We start from the raw sequence: 22,395 nt of genomic DNA, 5'->3' as shown, positions 1-22,395 counted from the left end.
GCCTTTCCCCCTTTTCCATCACTAACAAAAAGTTCCATGAGCAACACAAAATGAAAATTGGTAAAAAAAAAAAAAAAAAAAAAGTCAGACTCTGTTGTAAACTTCTGTATGTATAGTAACTCATTTAATCCTTACCATTATTTTTTTTATATAGATACTTTATTACTATAATAGGTAAGATGGTGAGCCACAAGGAGGTTACTTAACTTGCCCAAGTTAAGTACAGGGGAAAAGTGGGATGGGGATGGATGCAACCCTTTACTTTTGTTTAAAACTGTGATGCTTTTCCTCAAACTTTTTATCTTGAAAAATTTTAAAGATACAGAGAGTTGGAACAGCAAATGAACACCCATATACTTCCTCTATCTAGATTCAACAATTATCAACATTTGCCACATTTACTTTATCTCCATTTGTGTGTGTGATCATTTGAAATTAGTACGTATCATGACACTTCAATACCTTTACAAAATAGATCAGTCCTGTACAAGACTTCTGAAAACTTTATTTTAATTCAGATATTCACTAATGCAGTATTTCATATTTTGGGGAAGCCACAAAGAAAGGGACTGGATAGTTGAAATTGCGTAGAAGAGTAAAGTAACTTTAAATATCTAATAGCTACTTATGTGCTCAGCGCTTTGCCTGTAATTAGTCCCTTAATTTTCAAGATAATTCTATGATATGGTAATCTTATTACCCTCATTACAGATACCCTCAGAGAGAAGTTACTTGCCCAAAGCCACCCAGCTAATATGTAGCAAAACCCCATATTAAACTAAGCAGTTAAGTATATTTTTAAATATTTAAAACAAAGGATGCTGAAGTGTCATGATGCCTATCACCTTAGTGATCACACACGTAAGTGGAGATAAATATGGCAAATGTTGATAATTGTTGAATCTAGAGAGTAAGCATATGGGTGTTCGTTGTACTATTCAAGTTCCCTGTATCTTTGAACATTTTCAAAATCAGTTCTAGAGTTTGAGCTTTTCTACTTTGTGCCTTGGTAAATGCTTTGTGGAAGAAAGTATTTAAGGATTTTTGCTAATAAACCTTGAGGGGAAATCACATTTAGTAGGAAATATGTAGTTGGGTACCCAACTCGAAACAGTTTTTAGGTTTGTTTCGTTTAACCTTTTTTTTTTTTTTTTAAACCTGTAACCCAAATCTGGACGGAACTGAAGGTGCAAGAGGTCTAAGGGGGCTGGAGGCCTGGGAGAAAGGCAGGAGGTGATCTCAGGATGTTGCCTGCGGCCGGCTGCCCAGTGGATTCTGGGCATTGTAGTCTCTCAGTCATCCAGGCCATTCCTGATTAGGGCCTCGGGAAAGCCTCGCTACGCTCCCAGAAGCCCCCGGTGCGACTCGCTGGGAACGCACTTCCTGGGACGCTGTGAGGTAGACGCTCTAAGAAGCTCTTCAATGTGGGCGACTGAAATGTCTTGGATCTAAGAAACAGGTAGGTGTGGTCAGGAATCTGATTTTGGGGTCTTTTGCGTAAGTCGTTGAGGATTTTGTGTAAAATAGGTAAATCGAAGGAAATCAGGGACACTGAAAACTGTTGACCACATCTGTGGACGTGAAAATGAGGAGGTATTTGATAAGGCTTTAAAAAACTGTGTACGCAGGAGTATGGAATTGTCGAGGTGTCCTGCAGGAGCAGCCGAGGGCTTGGGCTTGGCCAGCGGGGTGTGCTGTGTGGAGCTGCAAGTTGCTATTTTTGAAGCACCGGCTGGTTGTGTAATGATGACCTGCTCGCGGTTCAAACCCACTCAGTGTTGCAGGGATGGGCTTGTTCTGAGAACGTTTACAGTCACTGTTGAGGTCCTTTTCCATTGGCTCTAACCAGGAAAGCTCCCCCCCCCCCGCCTCCTTTTTTTCTTTCTTTCGGCTAGCTCTGGTGCTCCTAAGGACAGGTCTCGAAGGGAAAGAGGGGAGAGGGGGGGAGTGCGGTCTGCTCCGGAAGCTTGGTTTGCTTTACTCCGAGGCCCAAGTTGTGTGTAACAGGCCTTGTAAGGGGCCGGTTACCACGTTAGAGGAAGGGAAGGCTAGACTTGGTGACCACACTTAAAATGAAAGCTCAGGGATCCTAGTATGCGTTTTTAATTGTAAAACAATTTCCCCTTAATTTGGAGTGAGCAGTTATGCTTGATACCAACTCAAGAAACATACATTTAGAAAAGAAAAATCATAATTTGAAATCTCTTCTGTGCAGAATGTTGAGGACAACATTCTACATAATAATAATGGGGCTAGTGATAAATGCCTTAATCCAGGAAGTTCTCTGGCGTTTATAAGTTTGCATCCTCATCCTACCTCTTGTGATAAATGTTATTTGAGAAGGAAGTTGATGCTTAGAGTAGATCTATGGAAACATATTTAAATGACAGGTTGAGCCATTGGTAGAATTGTAAACTCAAAAAAGCATTCTTGTTGCAAACTTTAGGATAAACAATGCAGATCAACCTAGCCTAGTTTTGTTTGGTATCCTTTTAAAAGGTACAAAAGAAACAATGAATTTCTTTTATTTCCAAGACAACTAACTGCACAGTGTTTCCTTGCACGTCCTTATTCTTAGTCGTGAGTAGCATCTAAAAAATCCATTATATATGTGTGTGTGTGTATGTATGTGTGTGTGTATGTATGTGTGTGTGTATGTATGTGTGTGTGTATACATACACACACATATATAATTTTAAAAAGTATTATATTAATTTAGGGTGTTTTTCCTATTTCTTTAGGCCTGGATCGTCTCTACTGTCTATTCAGATGTGCATGTATTTCTTCTAAGTTGATTAAAGTTGTTTTAAACCTGTCAAGTACCTCAAAGAGTAAGTACATCCTTTGATTTTACTCCTTTTCCTTTTTCCACCGTATATCAGATGTCATGTTTTTCTCTTGTTCAACAAAATAAAGTTAAAAGATAGACCTCCCTTTTGAGAGCAATGATTGATAACCTGTAGTTTCTAAGAAAACTCCAATTACTGTAGAAGGGACTGCTATTCACCATCAAGAAGTATGTAGCTGCTGTTACACATGACTTCTCATATAGCTATTCCTGGGATTGTCCCTCAAAAAATTGCATAGTGATGGGTCTGTTAATTCCTAAAGCTGTTAGCCATTATTCCTGCCTCAGACTTCTTTGAATGCTATTCAAAACCACAGAACAGGTATCTTTTTGAAAATATTTTTATTTGAAGATGATATATTTGATAACCATTAACTGTGTACCAGATTTGATCCATCTGCTTCTGAGAGTGACCGTGGAACAGATAGATGACAAATGTGAAGTATTTGTTTTGAAACAGAGTCCTTATTTGATTTGATCAGTAACTGCTACATAGAGATTGCTCTGTTATTGTTATATGGCTGTAATCATCTGTGATGGATTGCTGAGATCCAGAAGAAAAAGCATGTTCCTAGCTAAAGAAAATAAATAAGCCTACTAATAATCATTATAAACTTAAATTTCTGACCATACTCTGTTTTACAAAGGACTTTACTATTCATGATCTTAAGATACCTTGGGGAACATTTTACAGATGAGGTATTTGAGGTTCAGAGGACATAGATGACTTGCCCAGTTTGTAAATGGTAGGTTGTGACTGTCATTTGGGTCTTTGGTTGCCTGGACTATAATACCAAGTTGCCTCTCACATAGAAACAACAAGCCCAGACATTTATGTATTTGACCCAGCTTAAGACTGTTCCCTAGTTAGTGTTCAGGAGTGCTACTTAGATTTGTTAGTGTGTTCTCAACTTGGCGTATTTTCTACAGTCCCTAATAAGGGATTTTCATATGGCAAAAAGATGTTTATCTTTTTTCTCCATTGTTATGTTAAAAAGAAAATATAAATACAAATATAATAAATTGTTCTGCTTTAACAACTAGTTTTGCTTTGATAAACAGGCATTAATTTGGTATATTAACCTGTTAATAAAAAGGGGATATATCCAGTAGTAACAAACCTATTGAGTTGAAAACATGAGACTCAACACAGGTATAATTGATTGACTCCTTGGCCATTGTGAAAGTTAACTAGTGTTGCCAAACTTAGTTGTATGTTTTTGGAAGAATGGTCTTTATGTATATACTTGGGAATGGCTTCATTTTTAGGCGAATTTTATAGGGGAAGAAAATGAACTTTGTTTTAAAAAATGGGAGAGACTGGTCAATAACGAGTGGAAAGTAGAGGGCATGGTCTAGAAGCAACTTGGAGGCTTCAAAACGCAGGATATGAATGAATGAATGAATGAATGAATGAATGAATGAATGAATGAATGAATGAATGAATAAAACTGATAACAGAGCAGATTTGTAACTTTCTCTCTGGATCCTGACCATACCCATATGAACCTTACATTTGTTTGTTTGTTTGTTCGGTTATTTAACAAATAATCAAGCGCCTTCTGTGTATCAGTGTGGGACACAGTGAATAAAATAGAAGGCTCTCTGTCCTCCTGGAATTCAGTCTAGTGAGAAAGAGAAATACTGAACAAGGAATTATAAGCATAATCACTGCTCCCAAAGGAAAGGTACAAAAGGGCTGGGGGAAGGTTAAGGATAAGGGAAGAGAGAATTGGTTTAGGGCCAGCCTCCCTGAAAATTAGAAAAATGAATACCTGTTAGGTAAGCAAAGAATAGAGTGGAATTAACAAAGTTCTAGAAGGAAGAATAGTATGAAGTAAAGCCCTTAGCCAAATTTAAAAGTGCAGAATTTGAAGAGTTAAAGGAAAAGCAATATGGCTACATCGTCTATAACATGTTAGATAGGAGAGTGACACATAAGGAGATTGGGAATTTGACAGGAACTGATGGTGGGATTTGAAACTTTGGAAAACCATAGGAAAGTTTTGAAATTTAGAAACTGTATTCTGAGGGAAATAGGAAGGCACTGAGTGTAAGAAATATAGTGAGGGGCACCTGGCTGGCTCAGCTGGTGTAGCTCGCAATTCTTGATCTTGGGATTATGGGCTTGAGCCCCACATTGGGTATAGAAATTATTTAAAAATAAAATCTTAAAAAAAAAAAGAAATAGAGTGAAATAATCAGATTTGCATTTGAAACAGTTATTTTGGAATAAAAATTAATTGGCATAGGACAAGAGTAGAGATCTTTCACCCTCTTAATATGACCAAATCCTAATCTGAGAGCATTATTTTCAGTTTTAAATCACTAAACATATTCCATCTCCCAACTGTCCCTATAAAATGATACTTCATCCCTCTAGTGAGATATATGACTTATCAAATCATGCAGAGGTGGAGTTAAGAACAGGTCATAAAAAGGAAAGTAGCCAAAGAAAATTATAAAGAGCAAGGGTATTAATTCTAGCACTGAGGTTGAAATTAAAGAATTGAGGTTAATAGTATTTCCCTTCTGAAAAAATGCCATGATATCCTTGTTCGCTGTGTAAATTAGGACTTTTAGTCAGTCTCTGGGATCTGAGCTAAGAATGCTTCAGTAAAAGCAAGTTCAGAGGACTGATATAACATTTCTGTTGATTTGATGCTGGATAAATTTGAACACACTTGATCCTGAAGTAAATATTGACCCACCTCTGCTCATTAGTGTCATTTGATAGTCTATAATCTAAGAACTACAGGAATATATTTATAATAATAAAGTCATCCATTCTGATCTTGTTTCTCATTCCCTTTGCATTGTAGGAATTAGTGGTACAAGGCAGCTTGATTGGAGAAGTCTCAATTTTATTGATACTCCCAAGTTTTTGACCCCTATATGTGAAAGCAAGAGGGAATTTATGATTGGGTTAGGACTCTGAGTATATTGCCTGAAGGAGTTCTGAAGCTTTGAGAGAAACAGAGGGAACCTTTTTCTTATGTCTTCATGACTTCAATCAAATCATCATTCTCTTTCATTGCTCAGTCTTTCTCTAACCCTGGATGACACATTTTTTATGAACAGGTACCTTATTGGTTCACTTTGCTTGACATCTAACAATTATCCTTTGACATGTAGTAATCATACAGTTGATTCACTGTCAGCATATTGACTTCTCATAGAACAGCATATTCTCTCCGTCAGTCTGATTGTTAGTTAATACATTAGAGCAAGGTCCAGCCCTTAGTGGCTTCAGTGTTCCTCCAGGGCCTAACAGTGTTTTGCGTGTGCTAGATACTCAGTAAATACCTGAGTTGAATGAATTGGTTCATTGAATGAATTATTAGTTGGTAGTAGCTACTTCCTTGTCCAATCCTACATTATCAGTAGCCTACTTTTGTGAGTTACTGTGGTCTTGGAACAGTGCCCAGTATTCATTTATTCAAATATTCCTCAAATGACTATGTGCTGGGCACTGTGCAAGTTGCTAACAGCATATGGGGGAGACAGACAAGTAAATGAGCAAAAACCAGTAAGCTGCATTTTGGAGCTTGACATCGTTAATAGCCTTTTCTAGTGTAAACATTCTGAAACCTGCACCACAGTTACCATTGCTGGAACAAGGTGGTTGGTTGCTAAAATTAAGCAAGACAATTTTTCTCCCCATTTTGCATGAAAAATATAAATTAAGACTATAATTCCTTTGTTTTGTTTTCATCTGTAAACAACATATTTCTAAGTAATTGCTACTTCTGGTAATATTGACAGAAGGCAACATGATAAACAAGTAGTAAACTAGTGTTAATGGAGAAACTTAGACCTAATTATGCTTAACTTGAGGACTTTGAAAAATGGTTCACTTGTGCTTAAACTGATTTTATATTATACAGTTATATAGGTATGTATGCATACCTATATATTTTCTGCTAGTAAAATTATTCCTATTTTACATGATCAGATTAAATATGCAAATATGTTGTTTTCTAAAGAAAAAAAAATGTGCCTTCCCATTCAGACACATTCGATCAAGTCCTAACCTAGTTTAGCATTTTGATCTTCTTTCCGGCCCCTGAACTCAAGGAAATGCTATTCCACCATTGCAGCAGTTAGTATTTGACTCTGCAGAGGATCATGGGGACTCTGAACACATACTGCATTCAGAAACCATAATATTCTCAGCCTTGTCCCTTCATCATGATCTGATTAAAAGAAGTAAATGTGCTACTTCATTAGTCTGTTGTGCGCCTCACTGGGGGTGTGATAGAAGGCAGAGAAAATACACTTGAGTGGTGTTTGGAAAGTGAGTTTCAAACTCTTAAATGAAAGCTGAATAAGGTACTGGTCTTTATACTTCGTCATATGCAGAAAAAGAACACAGCCTTTTAATTTGGAATGAGAGAAAGACCTGGCTACTTCTTTTCTTTTATTTACAATAGCGTTAATAGAGATAGGTAGTCATTACTAAGTCAGGAATTTGTGCTTTTGTCTTATATGAGCAGTAATGGTGTAATAACCAGTAACCACAAGCGCAATCACCTGAAAAGCATGCAAGTCATCTTGAATCAGCCAGGAAGTAGTTGAGCAGAATAATTTTAAGGATCTTTGTTCTCTTCTTTTCATTTGACTAACTCACCGGAGAGGAGTTCATTTACATTTTGTGACTATCCATTGTGCCTAGAAATAGGAATGAGGTGTTGCTTTTTCTTATTTAATATTTATTCAGCAAATGTTCTTTAAACTGCTCCAGTGTGCCAGGCACTGAGCTGGTCACTGAGGGCTAAGAAGTAGTTAACACTTGAATTGCTCTTACAACATGCAGACATGTTTTAAGCACTGGACAGTATATTAACTCACTGAATACTTAACTCTGTGAGGTAGGTACTGTTATTTTTCCCATGTTACAGATGAGGGAAAGAAATCACAGACTTCTAGAGCTGACCCAAGGTCACTTGGCTAGTAAGTAAGGAAGTGGGGATTAGAACACTAGCAGTCTGGCACAGGGTCCTCTCTCAGCCAGTCTCTGTCCTGTGATCCTTCTTTCCCTATGTCTTTGTCTTTTATGAGCCGCCTTCACCTCAGCTGCATGCTAGTTTCATTTTACATTTGCATGAGCATTGGAGGCCGAATTTGTGTTGTTTGTTGTTGATGGTTGATGAGTGCTCTGACCCTGTATATTTGAGTGGCTGACATATGAAAGTATTTGGTAGATGTGTGTCAAATGAGTGATTATCAACATTTGAGAGACTTTCATACGTGATGTTAAAAGGATTTGAAATTATTTTGATTATTTCTCTGATTTGCTGGGAAGTAATATACTCCTGTCCAACGACTAGTTCTTTGGTTGCTCCCTGACCCAGCCACTGGTAACCAAGTGTACGTGAGTGCTCCTGTGCTCTGGGGTCACATGCACATGTGTTTATATACCTTCATATTATACACAGGAAACAGGGACAGACTTTCTCTCTTTGCATTGACATCATTATTTGTGCTGCCAATCAGCACCACCCTTCCTGCTCTGCTCTTCTATTGTCCCCTCATGATATGTCCTCTTGTGTGTCACCCCCCAGTCTGACTGACAGTACTGCACAAGCCTGCCTGCCATGGGCTGTCGGGATGTCCATGCAGCCACAGTCCTCTCCTTCCTGTGTGGAATCGCCTCAGTAGCAGGCCTCTTTGCGGGGACTCTGCTTCCCAACTGGAGGAAATTACGACTGATCACATTCAACAGAAACGAGAAGAATCTGACTGTTTACACTGGCCTGTGGGTGAAGTGTGCCCGATATGATGGGAGCAGTGACTGCCTGATGTATGACACTACTTGGTACTCATCAGTTGACCAGCTGGACTTGCGGGTCCTCCAGTTTGCCCTGCCTCTCAGCATCCTGATTGCGATGGGTGCCCTGCTGCTGTGCCTGATTGGAATGTGCAACACGGCCTTCAGGTCCTCAGTGCCCAACATCAAACTGGCCAAGTGTCTGGTCAATAGTGCAGGCTGCCACCTGGTGGCCGGGCTGCTGTTTTTCCTGGCAGGTACCGTGAGCCTCTCCCCTTCCATCTGGGTCATCTTTTATAACATTCATCTGAACAAGAAGTTCGAGCCAGTCTTTACGTTTGACTACGCAGTGTATGTCACTATGGCTAGTGCTGGGGGCCTGTATATGACTTCCCTTCTACTGTTTATTTGGTACTGTGCATGCAAATCTTTGCCTTCTCCTTTCTGGCAGCCACTGTACTCCCATCCTCCCAGTATGCATACCTACTCACAGCCCTATTCAGCACGCTCCCGCCTCTCTGCCATCGAAATTGACATTCCAGTAGTTTCACACACCACCTAATGGGGAAATAGTTAGTTCTCAGAGAAAACTTGTAGCCTCACATTTCCCTTGTACAAGGACCCATATACATTTTCCTTTGTTTCTGGAACCAGTCACTAAAGCCAAATTTGTATGTCCTGGTAGAATGAAGTGCTGCTAGTTTTATGAAAAGTACATTATTTTAAATGTGAATCATGCCTTTTATCTTGCTTCTTATGCTAGAAAGATTTTTAACCTCTATATTGATATCTAATCAGTTATTCAAGTGGAAAGGACCTGTGTCTCAGTTGAGGTAATTTAGAGCAACATGGTAAAGTAAAAAATGAAGACTAAGAGAGACTATTGTACATGCTCTTTATGAGTATTTTAGAATGTGTATTGTCCTTTTTCTATAATACCTTAAACTAGGAAAAAAGGGCAATTTCAAATATAAGAAATTTCTTTCAGGTAAGGGTAATATTTTAACAGTAGTCAGTCTACCAGCTTAAGGCTGTAACTTTTCTTACTTCTCTCTCGGGGCTAATTATATAAAACAGAGTTTCATATTTTGAAGATACTTTCTTTTGTGCGTCCCTTATCTTCTACCTCATGGCAGTGTTTAAAAATAAAACGCATTTTAAGTGATGTCAGAGAGAATAACCTAACATTTTAAATATCTACTAGGGTGGATAACATTTAACATAATTTTAAAAATTAATGGTTCTATAAATTGTATTATTAGAGTTAAAATGGGCCATGTGATGGATCGGTGCTTCCCCTCTGAGGCAGAAAAGCCTATTTTTTTTTTCAGATAGCCTCCGAGTAGTACTTGAGTAGTACTCATGGCACTGTATAATCTCTTAGTGATGAAGAGAAAGAAAGAAAGAGGCCCAAGTGGTTTGTTCTCTTTAGACAGTGGTGGGAGACAAGCATCTCTTCTTCATTGACAGCATCAGAGATTCATTCTTGTGGACTGCCTTTTGAATGATGAGTGAAGTAAGTTGTGGCCTCACCATGACCACATTCACTCTTGATTCAGTTCCTGCCCTTGTCACTGATTATTTCCTTGAGCATATTTCTTTGCTCCACACTTTAGTGGGTGCTATAGAGGATACATGAAAAGTATGAGATCCGGTCCCATCCACTAAGAAATTTTAATATAACAAAGAAGATCAAACTGTTACCTAACAATTAGGAAACAGTCTGACTTTATTGGCAGCTGGTCTTAATTTCTTAGTCGTTGATCCAGGAATATATTTCAACCAGAGACATGGCTTTCTGGCAGACAGGCTTATTGTACAATACCAGCAATATTCTGGAACTTAGAAATTCAATTCATTGGATCCTTTAGAGCACCCTCCCTTTGCCTAGACACTATAATAACGCTGTATCAGATTCACGAGAATGGGCAAAAGTGGTAAAGAAATTAAATTGTTCCCTTTTCACCTCTGAAAGTATGATGATGTATTGAAGAGGGAGGAGTATTTAAGATCTCTCTTCCAACAGGGTAACATTTAGATGCACCTGTGTTAACACTGAGATGGATGCTTAGAAATTCAGGGATATTGGGTCTTTACCCTTATGAATTTGAGCTGCTGACTTAATTGGTATAATTTGTATACATTAGTATTATGTTCATAAGGATTTTGTTTTATTAACCATTACAAATTTTACAAACCACTAGTTGCATGGTAAACAGATTATTATACCTCTTTGCAAATCTGGATATGATTCTGGTACTTCTGTGGTTGTAAGTGCTACTTTTCTTTTTTTCCTAATTACAACACTAATTTATGTATATAGCAAATAAATCCAGTTGTATAATTTTTAAATGCCATCAGTATAAAGCATGCAAAACTACGGTTTTTTTAGTTTTGGCTTTTGGTTACCTTCAGTTCTATTCCTATTTACTCTTCTCAGACATAGCTGAATCTTGATCACTCCAAGACAGTGGCAGGTAGAAGTTTAAGATTAATATTAATTTCCTCCTTTGCTAATTAATATCAGTCCTCTCTTACTTAATTTGTCCAGAAGTGTCAAGAATTCTACCATCTTCCTGTTCTTAGTATCAACAATGTTAAAGAAAAGTAGACTCAGCCATTAATACACTAGACAGATTTTAGTCCCTGAGATCATAAGTATAAATGTGAAGCTTTTTCTGTAAGCATCTTTTGCAGTCTTTTCATAATCTGTAGCCTCAAATTAGTATTTACTATGGATATACTAGGCAAAAGAAATAGCTGTTTCCCTTATTGTCTTTAGTATTTCAGATTTGCTCTCAACAGCTTTTCTTCAAAGCCATCAAAGGAAAGCAAGTATTTACATTTCTTTTCAGTAATTTTTGAGCACTCATCAGGCTATCATTGTGATGGGAGATATTTTTTTGTTGTTGTTTTTGTTGCTGCAAGTTATTAATATTAAGGGCCTTTTACAGAAGCCAGCTTGAAACAACCTTAAATGTGGTATCATGCACCAGATTTGGTTTATCCAGCCATGGGAGAAAAAAACAAAAAACAAAAAAAAAACCTCTGAGTTTACTTTACTTGTAATTATACACTATAATGGATAATGTTTGTTGTAAACTGCAATGTAAAACCTCAGTGAAACTGCACTGTACTTCTTGGTGTTTATTAAAAGATGTATTTTTACAAATTTTTGTTTCTATCCTTTTCCTCAATGCTTTAAGGTAAAATATTTTGAGGGGTGCCTGGGTGGCTTAGTTGGTTCAGTGTCTGACTCTTGATTTTGGCTCCGGTCATGAGATTGAGTCACATGTCAGGCTCTGTGCCGAGCGTCGAGCCTGCTTAAGATTCTCTCCCCTTGGGGCGCCTGGGTGGCTCAGTCGTTAAGCATCTGCCTTCTGCTCAGGGCGTGATCCCAGGGTCCTGGGATCGAGCCCCACATCGTGCTCCCTGCTGGGAGCCTGCTTCTTCCTCTCCCACTCCCCCTGCTTGTGTTCCCTCTCTCGCTGGCTGTCTCTCTGTCAAATAAATAAATAAAATCTTTTAAAAAAAAAAGGAAGATTCGCTCCCCTCTCCCCCTTGCCCCACTCGCACGTGCACTCTCTCTCAAAATAAATAAATACTTCAATAAATACTTTGAGAAATGTTTCTCAAATATATGTAAATTGAAAAAGATACAGCCCCATTTAAAGCCCTGTAGAATACCAATTGGAAAGGAATTACAAAGCATGGATTTATTTTTCCAGAAGCATCAAGACCCTTCATCCATTTCTAAGAGTAGTCCTAGGAATTCACTGGACTGTTTCAACATTCCATACAAACACACACAAAAAAACACTGAGTGAAGTTAGTGTGCCAGGTTTGCCTCATCAATGGAGTTTTCTGATGGTCTGTGTTCTTGAAAATTGAGAGTTCTCAAATGGTTAGGTAGGAGGACCTTTCCTTACTCTTCAGAACATGAGGTTTCCAGGAGAAATGGTCCTGATAGGTAAGTCACCCTAAAATTTCTTAAGCCTGGAATGAGCTTTTAGTTTACTGGATTGCAGCCTTCTGGGATAGTTCTCAAATGCATTTCTCACTGAGCCCCTGCTCTGTGGTAGCACCTTCGATGAAAGAGCCATCCATTACACTAGAAATCTGAAGCTGCTTCAGGTCCGGCATCCCCAGCCAAATTCGCTAACACCACAATTCAGTCTGCCTCTCAGCTGGACAGGTTCATTGAGGGTGACATGTGCTAGAAAATCCCTTCATGCTAATCAAATTCACAAGAGACTGGTTTTCCAACCAGAAATGATAAGTATAGATTACTCACAACCACTACCCAAGACCTGTTTTTAAAAATACACTGTAAAACAGATCTTCGAGAAAAAACTGATTCCAGTCTTGGGATAGGGAAAGTACAAGACAAGCCCAGTATATCTTGTCCTTCCAGAAAGTAAGGAAACACTCAAAGAATGATAGGGAGTTATCAAATACATAGGAACCAGTTTGAGGTTCCCACTAACCAAATCTGACAATCTGAGCATCAAAAGAAATGGTAATGGGTTATAAGCTATTGAATAAAGCAAAGCTCTCTGTGTCTACACTGATAGAAGTGGAAAGAAAGAAAAGCTGTTTGTTATAGTAAAATACCAAGAAATAAATATAGAAAAAAAGATGGAGTTAGGAAAACATTAATAGAACTAAAGCTAGTTGGTGAAAGTTTGATGAAAAACGGGATAAATATCCTGTAAATACTTAGTCTCAAAATTCTCCACAAATGACTTAATTAATTTCAAAGGGAAGAATGACTTAAAGTGGGTAAACTTGCCAGACACAGCCTTAACCAAGTGATCAAATTTATCACCGATAATAAGACCAACACCATGCACCTCCTGATAATGACACATTAAGGCCATACCATTGCTTTTGTGGTGTTTACGTTAAAAAAACAAAAAACAAAAAACAAAAACATCGTTTGAGGGGCGCCTGGGTGGCTCAGTCAGTTGAGCATCTGACTTTGGCTCAGGTCATGGTCTCAGGGTTCTGGGATCCAGCCCCACATCGGGCTCCCTGCCTAGCAGAGAATCTGTCCCTCTTCCTCTTCCTCTGCCCCTCCCCTCCCTTGCTCTCTGTCAAATAAGTAAAATTTTAAAAATACATAGCTTGAGATTAATCTTGAGGAAAGATATGCAGCTTGCCAGTTCCCTTTTTGCTTTTTGCTTTCTTCTCTTTCTGTTCTCACTCTTCTTCAATTTTATAAAAAAGCATAAAAACTTACAGTCTAAGTTGTCTCCAAAATATTGTATACAGTAACTCTTTTAGGAGGGATTTGAAAGAGCTTCTGTTAGGTCTTCTGAAAAACTAAAAAGTAAAGAAAGATCCCTTGCAGAAGAGATATAAATCAAAGTCACAGGACCACAGGACTCAGGTCTTAATTAGCTGTTCCATTTCCATTGATCAGGAAAATATCTTCAGTCCTAAAACATGCTGACCTGTTAGCCTAAAGGCTTCTCCTTGCTCCCCTTCCCCCACACTGGAGGAACCTTTCTAGGAGAAGGGCATTTCCCCTATACCTGCTGGATGTCTCTTCACTCTCTAGTTTAGGAAGGTTCTAAATCCGAAGGGCTGTGGAATTTGGGTAGAAAAAGCACAACTGTAGCCTGCCTAGTATTCATATCCAAATCTGCTATTAATGGGGAATTTGGGTTGGTTTGTTGTATTTTGTTTGGAAATATGCCAACTTTCAGACTGTTCTATAAAATTCTTAAGCAAATATTGAGGAAGAAAATGGGATAGTAGATGAGAAAAAGAAAAAAATTTCCTTATTTTGTATGAAAAACCTAATGTGACTGGGTACCGTTAGGTGGAATCTGGTAATTGGAATTTTCAGTGGTCCTTGTTCATTAAAATCCTCTGTAGAAAAAATACACATTCATGTCTCCAGAGTTTTACTTTATGGAAAAAGGTAACAGCTACTGCTCATTAAGAGAAAAGGCAATATTGGTACTTTAACTGTGTTACACTTAGTGGCCTCACTCCAAGATTCACTCTCAACAGTTTCAAAGGATATTTACAGTAAATAAATCAAGATAATTCACTTAAATTTAAAAATAATTTTTGCCTCTACCCCCATGTTCCTTTTCTTGCCTTCACTCTCAGAACCTAATCCTGTGATCTGGAAGGTCCAGGTGGCAATTTTAGCAACAGAAGGCTGCTGCAGGTAGTGGGGACCCCCCGCCCAGGATCCTCTAGGAAAAGTAGGTGCCTAGGAAGCCCACCTTGCTGGCCATGTGGACAAGGGCTTTGGCTTAACTGGTCCCTCAGGTTCTAGAGCTGCTAACCTGCTCCTGACTACTTCTGTTTTAAGAACTAGAAGGTCGCAGTGGATGCCAAGCCAGGTGGTACCAGCCAGTTGTGCACATCTCTTCCCAGCTCTCTGTCCCATGACATCATGTTGGTGGCTTGACATAGGCCATGTTGGAAGTATATATGCCACAGAAATTAGCAAATGCTATGTTAGGGCTTTTCTTTTTTCCCCTTTCTTTCAATTCGTTGAACTTCAATCTCATTGATGAGGAAATTTGTAATGATAGCGAATGCTGAGAGCTGTAAAACTTCACCTCTGATAAAAGGACTCTGTGAAATAGACTCTTAACAGGCTTGTCTCCAGTATTGCTCTGTCTTCCTTTGCATCACCAATCCATCCCGTACACAGGTAACAGTGAACCTAATAAAATGCAAATATGACCTAGCCTCTCCCCTACTTAAAACAATTCAGCAGTTACCCTTCAGAACAGAATCTAAGCTCTTACCTTAAGTCCGAATGGAAGGTCTTATACAGTAATACAGGGTACATCAAAGAATATAGAGCCAGCCAAAGTGAACTTCCTGGCATAGCACAATGACACAAGAGTTATCTAGAAGGGGATTTTGTCCCCACACCCAAAGCTCATCAGACTTATAATGATTATTGACACTAACAATATCTCCCAAGTCTAATGTGTAACAAAGAATGCAAACTCAATAATAAGTAATAGGAAATACCCCTTTTCAGTGACCTAATTGGTCACATGCTTTATTCAAGGAATTTATATTTCGTACGTGACAGAAAGAGTAGCATGATGGTAGTTAGCCTATAAGATGGCCCCTAATGATCCTTATCTCTCAGTATTCATACCTTGTTGTGGTCCCATCCCACTGAGCAGGGCTGACCTGTGTTTCCAGTAACATTTTGCAGAAATTATAGTGTGTGATTTCTGAGGTTAAAGTCATAAAAGACATTGTAGCTCTGGTTGTCCCTCTTGGATCACTTTCTCTGGGGGAAGACAGCTGCCATGTTATAAAGACATGGGCAACCCTATGGTTAATACAGGAGGATACCAATAGCCAGTATCAACTTGACAGCCATGTAAGAGAGCCATGTTGAAATCAGATTTCCTCAACCCCAGTCAAGCCTTCAGATGACTGCATTCCTGGCCAACATCTTGATTGCAACCTGATTGAGAGACCCCAAGCCAGAATCACCCAGCTAAGCTGCCCCCAACTTCCTGACCCACACAACCTGAAATAATGCTTACTGTTGTTTTTAAGATGCTAAGTTTTGGGCCTGTTATACAGCAATAGGTGACTAATACAAAAAGCATAGAGCAAATGCAGAGGACCAATCTTCAAGAGTATTTGTTTTTATGATATGAAAGACATTGTGAACTTTCCTTGCTCCATATTAGAAAAAAAATCTCTGTCATGACCCCCAGAGTCCCTTGAAAAGTGCTGAATATTGCCCAAATGTGGTAAAACAGTCTAATCTGAAGTGCGTATATTGGGAGTGGGAGGGGAGAAAGATCTAAGCTTAGAAGGGGAACAGAGGGGGCGCCTGGGTGGCACAGCGGTTAAGCATCTGCCTTTGGCTCAGGGCGTGATCCCCGGCATTATGGGATCGAGCCCCACATCAGGCTCCTCCGCTACGAGCCTGCTTCTTTCTCTCCCACTCCCCCTGCTTGTGTTCCCTCTCTCGCTGGCTGTCTCTATCTCTGTCAAATAAATAAATAAAATCTTAAAAAAAAAAAAAGAAGGGGAGCAGAGTTCCTTCTAATTTTGGTTAGGTTGTGAGTGGCTACATTTGTTACTGGAGAAATAAACTGAAGAATAAACGTGCACAGAGTTTGGAATAGAAGTTAAATACATTTACAGTCAAATTAATCTGATGCACGTAGTGGTTATGTTGTTTTGTGGTTACCAGAAATAAATAAGCCATACTCCTGACAAATATATAACTTGTTTTTATCTAGCCATCCGATTACATCCAACCCTACAGGAAGAAAATAAAACAGATAGTTTCCCATATAGAAGAGGAAATAGCTGATTCTAAGACTCATCAGGCAGTTGAGGTGACAAGTAATACCTCCTTCTAGTAAAAGCAAACAGCAGGACGAAAAGCCTGTGGCAGGAGTCCTGAGAGAAGGATTGGGAGAGGGGAACTGAATTGTGAAGACATTTCATTACAGTGAATTTAATCTGATTGCTCTCTTAACATTTGCCCTGAAAAGGGCGATCAGCCTAAGGACACTGAGCTCCTTGGTTGGGGAATAAAAGAGATTCAAAGGAGAAAATGTGACCCGAGTGGAGGGGTGGTTCAGCAATGCGAAGCATCAAAAGATAACTTTCCTACTCTTTTTGGGTTGCTTCTCTCCCCACTGAGCTTGTCAGGCACTAAAGTGGAGAAAGTCATAAGTGCTGAAGTAGGTTGGGGGAAACTGGTAAATTTACCCCAGGTAGAACCACAATGTCTGTGGACTTCAGAGAGCTTTGACAGAGAACAGAGAGGAATTAAGGGAGTCCTAACTCCCTTCTCTGTATTTCTGCTCAAGTCAAGTGAAATTTCTGTGTCCTTAGAAATGATACTGTAAAAGAATAATGAACAAAAATTCAGTTTGTTCAGAGAACAAAAGTATATGACTGTTAAGGAAGTAAAGGAATCAAACTTTTAAGATTCTCCAAAGAGAAAAATGGCAAATTAAAAGAAAATCATCTCACTCTTATGTTTTACTTAAAAAAACCTAGCTATTGTCAGTCGCATATCAAGCAACTGGCAGCCTGTCTTTTGTATTTATGTTTTTGCTTTTGTTTCTACAGATGCCTCTGAAATTTTTGTTAGAAGCAAAGTCACTAAGGCCGCCAAGAGAAATTAGCAATGCTTCCATGGTGGCACAGACATGAATCATACCAACAAGGACAAATAAAAACACCCCTTTCCCCAATTCCCACTAGATCTGTGCTTTTGGAAAGCATTGTGACCTAAGGGCAGGACAGGCTTCATGGGCTTGAGACCTGTGCAGCACATAAGGCCCTGTGCTCAGAAGGGCCCTGTCCCTCGTTTAATATTCTGCGGTCACTGTCTTGAAATTCTTAATTTTTGAACAAGGGGCACTGTAGTTTTACTTTGTGCTGGGCCCCAAAAATTATCTAGGTAGTCCTCCCTGAGGTCACTGTGGGAAAGGCAATACACCAGTTTGAAGGCACGCAGATTTAGGATTCTCTCCAAACTGCCTCTTACTTGCTATGCAATGGGAAAATTACTTATCCTCTGCACCTCAAATTTCAATCTACAACAAACACAATGCCATCTACCCCCTAGGGTTATTACTGTGAAGATCAGACATCATTGTGAAAGAATGCAGACCAAGTACCTAGTACAGTATGCCTGGCTTTACTATGAATATTATTCGTGAAAGGCAAGTCTAGATATCAGATCCTAGTTGATGTTAGTGCTGGCCATAAAAATAAGTATCTTTATAAGAACAGAATTCTATTTTTGCTTTACATTTTACAGATGGTTATGGATTTCCATTGCCACTGCTGTCACTTTTGCTGGAATCCTCATGCCTTCTTATTCCTTTAGTAGAGACTAAGAAAATTAATAACTTTCTTAAGTATTAGCTACTTCATGTAGGGTAGTTATGTTTTTCATGATTCTGCTAAGAAACAAGGAATTCAGTGATTCCTGATTCTTTAAGAAAACATGAAGGTGACTATATATGCCATATTATTATGGTGTCCTTTCTGATGGTCTGGGACAAAGGATTTTTCTACTCTTTCCACTATCAAAGCAGCAGGCCTCCTCTCTGGTTGAAGGGAATATAAATTTGAAAAAGTATAAAGTGATCAGACAAATTGCTCATCTTTAAAACCAGCCCCCAAATAACTGCAATCAGAGAAACATACTAACTCATTCTTTACTTTAGAGAAAAGAGAGATTTTGGAGCACCAATCAAACCTTAAGTACTACATTGAGCAGCTCAAGTTGTCCTTACTCTGGGGAGAGGACAGGGAGCAAAGATACGTCCTGACATTACACAGGACTGAGATAATGTATCTCAAACCAACACATATGAGATTGTGTCTAAATACAGTAAATTACCATTATTCATGGTAGTTATATTCTATCAGATCACTGTGAACACTGAATTAGTACTGATCCATTGCTCCTGGGAGAAATAGACTTAGGTTCCTGGAAACTTCTGGCCGTAACATTTTCATCAGTCAGTGACTACATAGCCTCGTTTTAGATATATGTCTGTTTAAAAACACCTTATTTAATATATATCGATTCATTAACATGGAACCCAAGACGAATAGCAATAACTCATGCCTGAGCAAAGCTTATCTAACACATGTGTTTTCGCCACAGAGCATAGAACAGCTTTCTTGCACTTTGGAATACTAGACAGCACTTGAGCACTATGTTTGAGGGCGCTTTTAAGCAGTAAAATCACCAAATAAAAACCCAAAAATGTGAAAGACTTGGCACTAAATAGATTGCAAAAAGGACACTTGTTTGTGAGAGCTGTAATAAGAAGGCAGTGTTATGCTTTTGACCTCAGCTAGGAGCATGCAAGATGGGTCATTTGAATTTTTTGCTGCCCTACTTGTGTCCAGGAATAACCATGAAAGTTTATGAGTATTGATTTGGGGTTACAAATAAATTTTAGTGAGTAGGCAAATTTACAAATATGGAATCCATATGGAATCCATGTGTATATGGAAATTGAGAGGGAGTGACTTCACTACCTTAGTGGACTTGAAGAGGAAAAAAAATCCAGTAGGTTGGTTAAGAGATGCACACAGAGAGAAGATCCAGCTGTCTCTCTCTCATCTCCTTTTCCAGTAAAATGCAGCAGAGAGCACCCTGGACATGGAGTCAGGAGAATTGAGATCTCTACAATTCTGCATCTTTTTCTTACCAGCTGGACAAACTTGGGTAGGCATCTGAAACTCCATGTTCTTATTTCTCAGTTTCCACATTTGTATGTTGAGACCAATAACATCTGTCTTCCTTCAAAAGGTGGTTGAGAGGGTCCAATGGATTTTTAAGTTCTGGCTTACTATTATCATAAACCATAAGGTGTCATATTATGTATCAGAATCTTCCTTTGTAGGTGGTTTATCTTCCCAGAAAAAAAAAAAGAGCCAAGTCTATGCTAATGTTTGGATTTGGATAATAAGTATGTTTCCATTCAAAATGCATTATGAATCCAAGGGGACACAATATAACTATATCTGGTTAAACTATCCTTCCTCAATAAGATAAAGTAACTGAGCCAAGAGTTTTAAGATCTACCCCTACTTCTAGGATTTTAGGGGCAAATATGGGAATGAGAATACTTGTGATGTAACAGTGTTGGGATGGGGCATGTGAAAAGTTGACTCTGCTCTGATGTGCAGGAGTTGGGGTGGTTAAAGGAGACATTACAGAGGACCGAACCCTTGGTGATGGTTGCACCACATTAAGAATATATTCAGTATCACTGAACCACTTAAAAATGGCTAAAGTGGTACATTTTATATTGTGTGTATTTTACTATAATAAAAAATTAGAAAAAATAAAAAGTGAAAAACCAGTGGTGGGCTGGACTTGGCTGGGCTTGAATTTGCTAGCCCCTGCCCTAGTAGATCATCATGGGTGCATTCCACTTAAGAGATTCCTGGTTTATAAGAGAGAAGGGTCTGTATTTGCACAGTTCTCCAATAATGTGACATAGAAGAAAATTTTTAAAAAAGAAATGGACCCAGCCCAGAGCCACTGCACTACTCTTCCATCACATTAGGAAGAAAGATGCAGCCCTAACCCTTGAGTTCTAGGGCAGGGCATATGGAACATGCCATGGTCCATGAAGAGGCATTCCTATTTTAGGAGCTGTAAGCCCTGTCTATCTGAAGGAGATGTGTGCCAGAGCTGTGGGTGGGTTCCACTCTGAGGCCAGGGGGAGGGGGACAGGCAATGTAATTTCTAGCTTTCTGATGTAATTTCTAGCTTTTACAATTTTTCCACAAACTTAATAGGTAGATTTATTTTCTTCTTTTTGAAGTGCCTACAGTTAAAGATACTTAATTTAGTTGAACTTATAGATAGGCTAGAGAAAGTCGATAATAAGCTATTAGTATCTTTTATATGAACTCCAAAAAAAAGTAATTCTTCAGGAGAAAATCAAATAGGGTATGTAAACCTGCTTTGAAAATTGTAGACTGTACCATGACCAGAAAGCATTAGGAATTGACTGAGACCTATAGCTAAATACGCTTACAAATACCACTTTGTTAACATAATTCCTTTCAAATGAAAGATGTTTAAAAAGTAGTTGCATCTTCAGGTTTGGTATGCCTGGTAATGCCACACACATTATAGTTTGCCAAGATGAGATCTTCTCAGCCCTTTTCGTTATTATGATTTTATTTTATACTTGATATAAACCTAAATAAATGAACAGCTATTTCTGAAAGTTATCACCTAACACTGTTGATTCACTTTCCTGTTCAGTTTGCATCTCCTGCTTCTTTCTTTGATGAAGAAATTCTCAAACATTTATATAGCCCTGTGTCTATGTGCAATTTTTATATTTGGAGCTCCTTAATCAGAAACTAAATATGGATTTGGTTTCAATATTTGCCTTAGTAATTACTTTATGAGTACATAAACAAATAAGTGACATCTATTTCCTAATATGTGCTTATTTATTTTAGATCAATATAAAATATGCAACTTGATAGAAGAGCATTAGGAAATACTTGTGGCAACATGGATTTTGATAAGCTGAATGTTGTCCAAGGTCTTAGGTTTCCCCGTGCATTCATCCTTCTCAGTAGTAAGATTGCACCGAATTGTGCCATTGTTAGCTTAAAGGACAACACAGGAGATAAACAAGGCCCAGATTAAGAGGCACCTCTTCCTAGTGTGCTGTCATCCCACCCATCTTTTTCTAGGCAAACCCAATGAATTTTTAAAACTCTTTAGCGGTAAGTCCTTGAAGGGTCACTCCATCCAGAGATATTTTACAGTTAATATGCCACTCCTAAAGATTGGCAACTCTTTTTTGTTTTAAGATGTTATTTATTTATTTATGTATTCGACAGAGAGAGAGAGCACAGGCAGGAGGAGTGGGAGAGGGAGAAGCAGGCTCCCCTCTGAGCAGGGAAACCAATTCGGGGCTCGATCCCAGGGCCCAAGCTGGAGGCAGACCACTTAACCGACTGAGCCATCCAGGCATCCCAAGATTGGAAACTCTTAAGTTCCTCAAAATTAATCTGCAACAGTGGAATTTTAGGTATTATTTGCGTTAGAAGAAAGATTCTTTGAAGCCTGAGTTTCTCCTGGAAACTCGCAAATCAGAACATGTGAACCTATCCAATTTTAGTGCATTTTAGGCTAAAGCCTAGTCAAAGCATATGAAAATTTGTTGAGACTTCTTTATGGAAAAATATTTTTTAAAAGATAATTTGAAGATCACTTTATGAAATGTTCTGTTTTGCGAAGTACTTT

The 22,395-nt window shown here is 38.6% G+C and overlaps 2 protein-coding genes across 3 annotated transcripts in view; both read left to right on the top strand.

Moving 5' to 3' along the window:
- Nucleotides 1–1,410: 1,410 nt before the first annotated feature.
- CLDN12 (claudin 12) lies at nt 1,411–11,790 on the top strand. The gene is made up of 3 exons (XM_045793303.2): nt 1,411–1,459; nt 2,742–2,831; nt 8,413–11,790. Exon 3 carries the CDS (start codon nt 8,446–8,448, stop codon nt 9,178–9,180), a length of 735 nt encoding a protein of 244 aa, XP_045649259.1. The 5' UTR covers nt 1,411–1,459; nt 2,742–2,831; nt 8,413–8,445; the 3' UTR covers nt 9,181–11,790.
- CDK14 (cyclin dependent kinase 14) overlaps nt 1,411–22,395 on the top strand; it is a 924,301-nt gene continuing 903,316 nt past the window's right edge. For both annotated transcript variants that reach the window (XM_087861097.1, XM_087861096.1), the window contains exons 1-2: nt 1,411–1,459; nt 2,742–2,831. The gene's annotated coding sequence lies outside the window, so the exon portion shown is untranslated. The remainder of the gene's footprint in view (nt 1,460–2,741; nt 2,832–22,395) is intronic.

The sequence above is a fragment of the Ursus americanus genome, chromosome 3, assembly GCF_024610735.1.
Source record: "Ursus americanus isolate L20-20 chromosome 3, mUrsAme1.1.p, whole genome shotgun sequence".
In the NCBI taxonomy this organism is placed as follows: Eukaryota; Metazoa; Chordata; class Mammalia; order Carnivora; family Ursidae; genus Ursus; species Ursus americanus.
Note: the sequence above shows the minus strand (reverse complement) of the source record. Positions and strands in the feature narration are given on the sequence as shown.

Bases quoted from the DNA above. Each gene is read 5' to 3' on its own strand.
- CLDN12 (XM_045793303.2), top strand. From the start codon at position 8,446: ATGGGCTGTCGGGATGTCCATGCAGCCACAGTCCTCTCCTTCCTGTGT.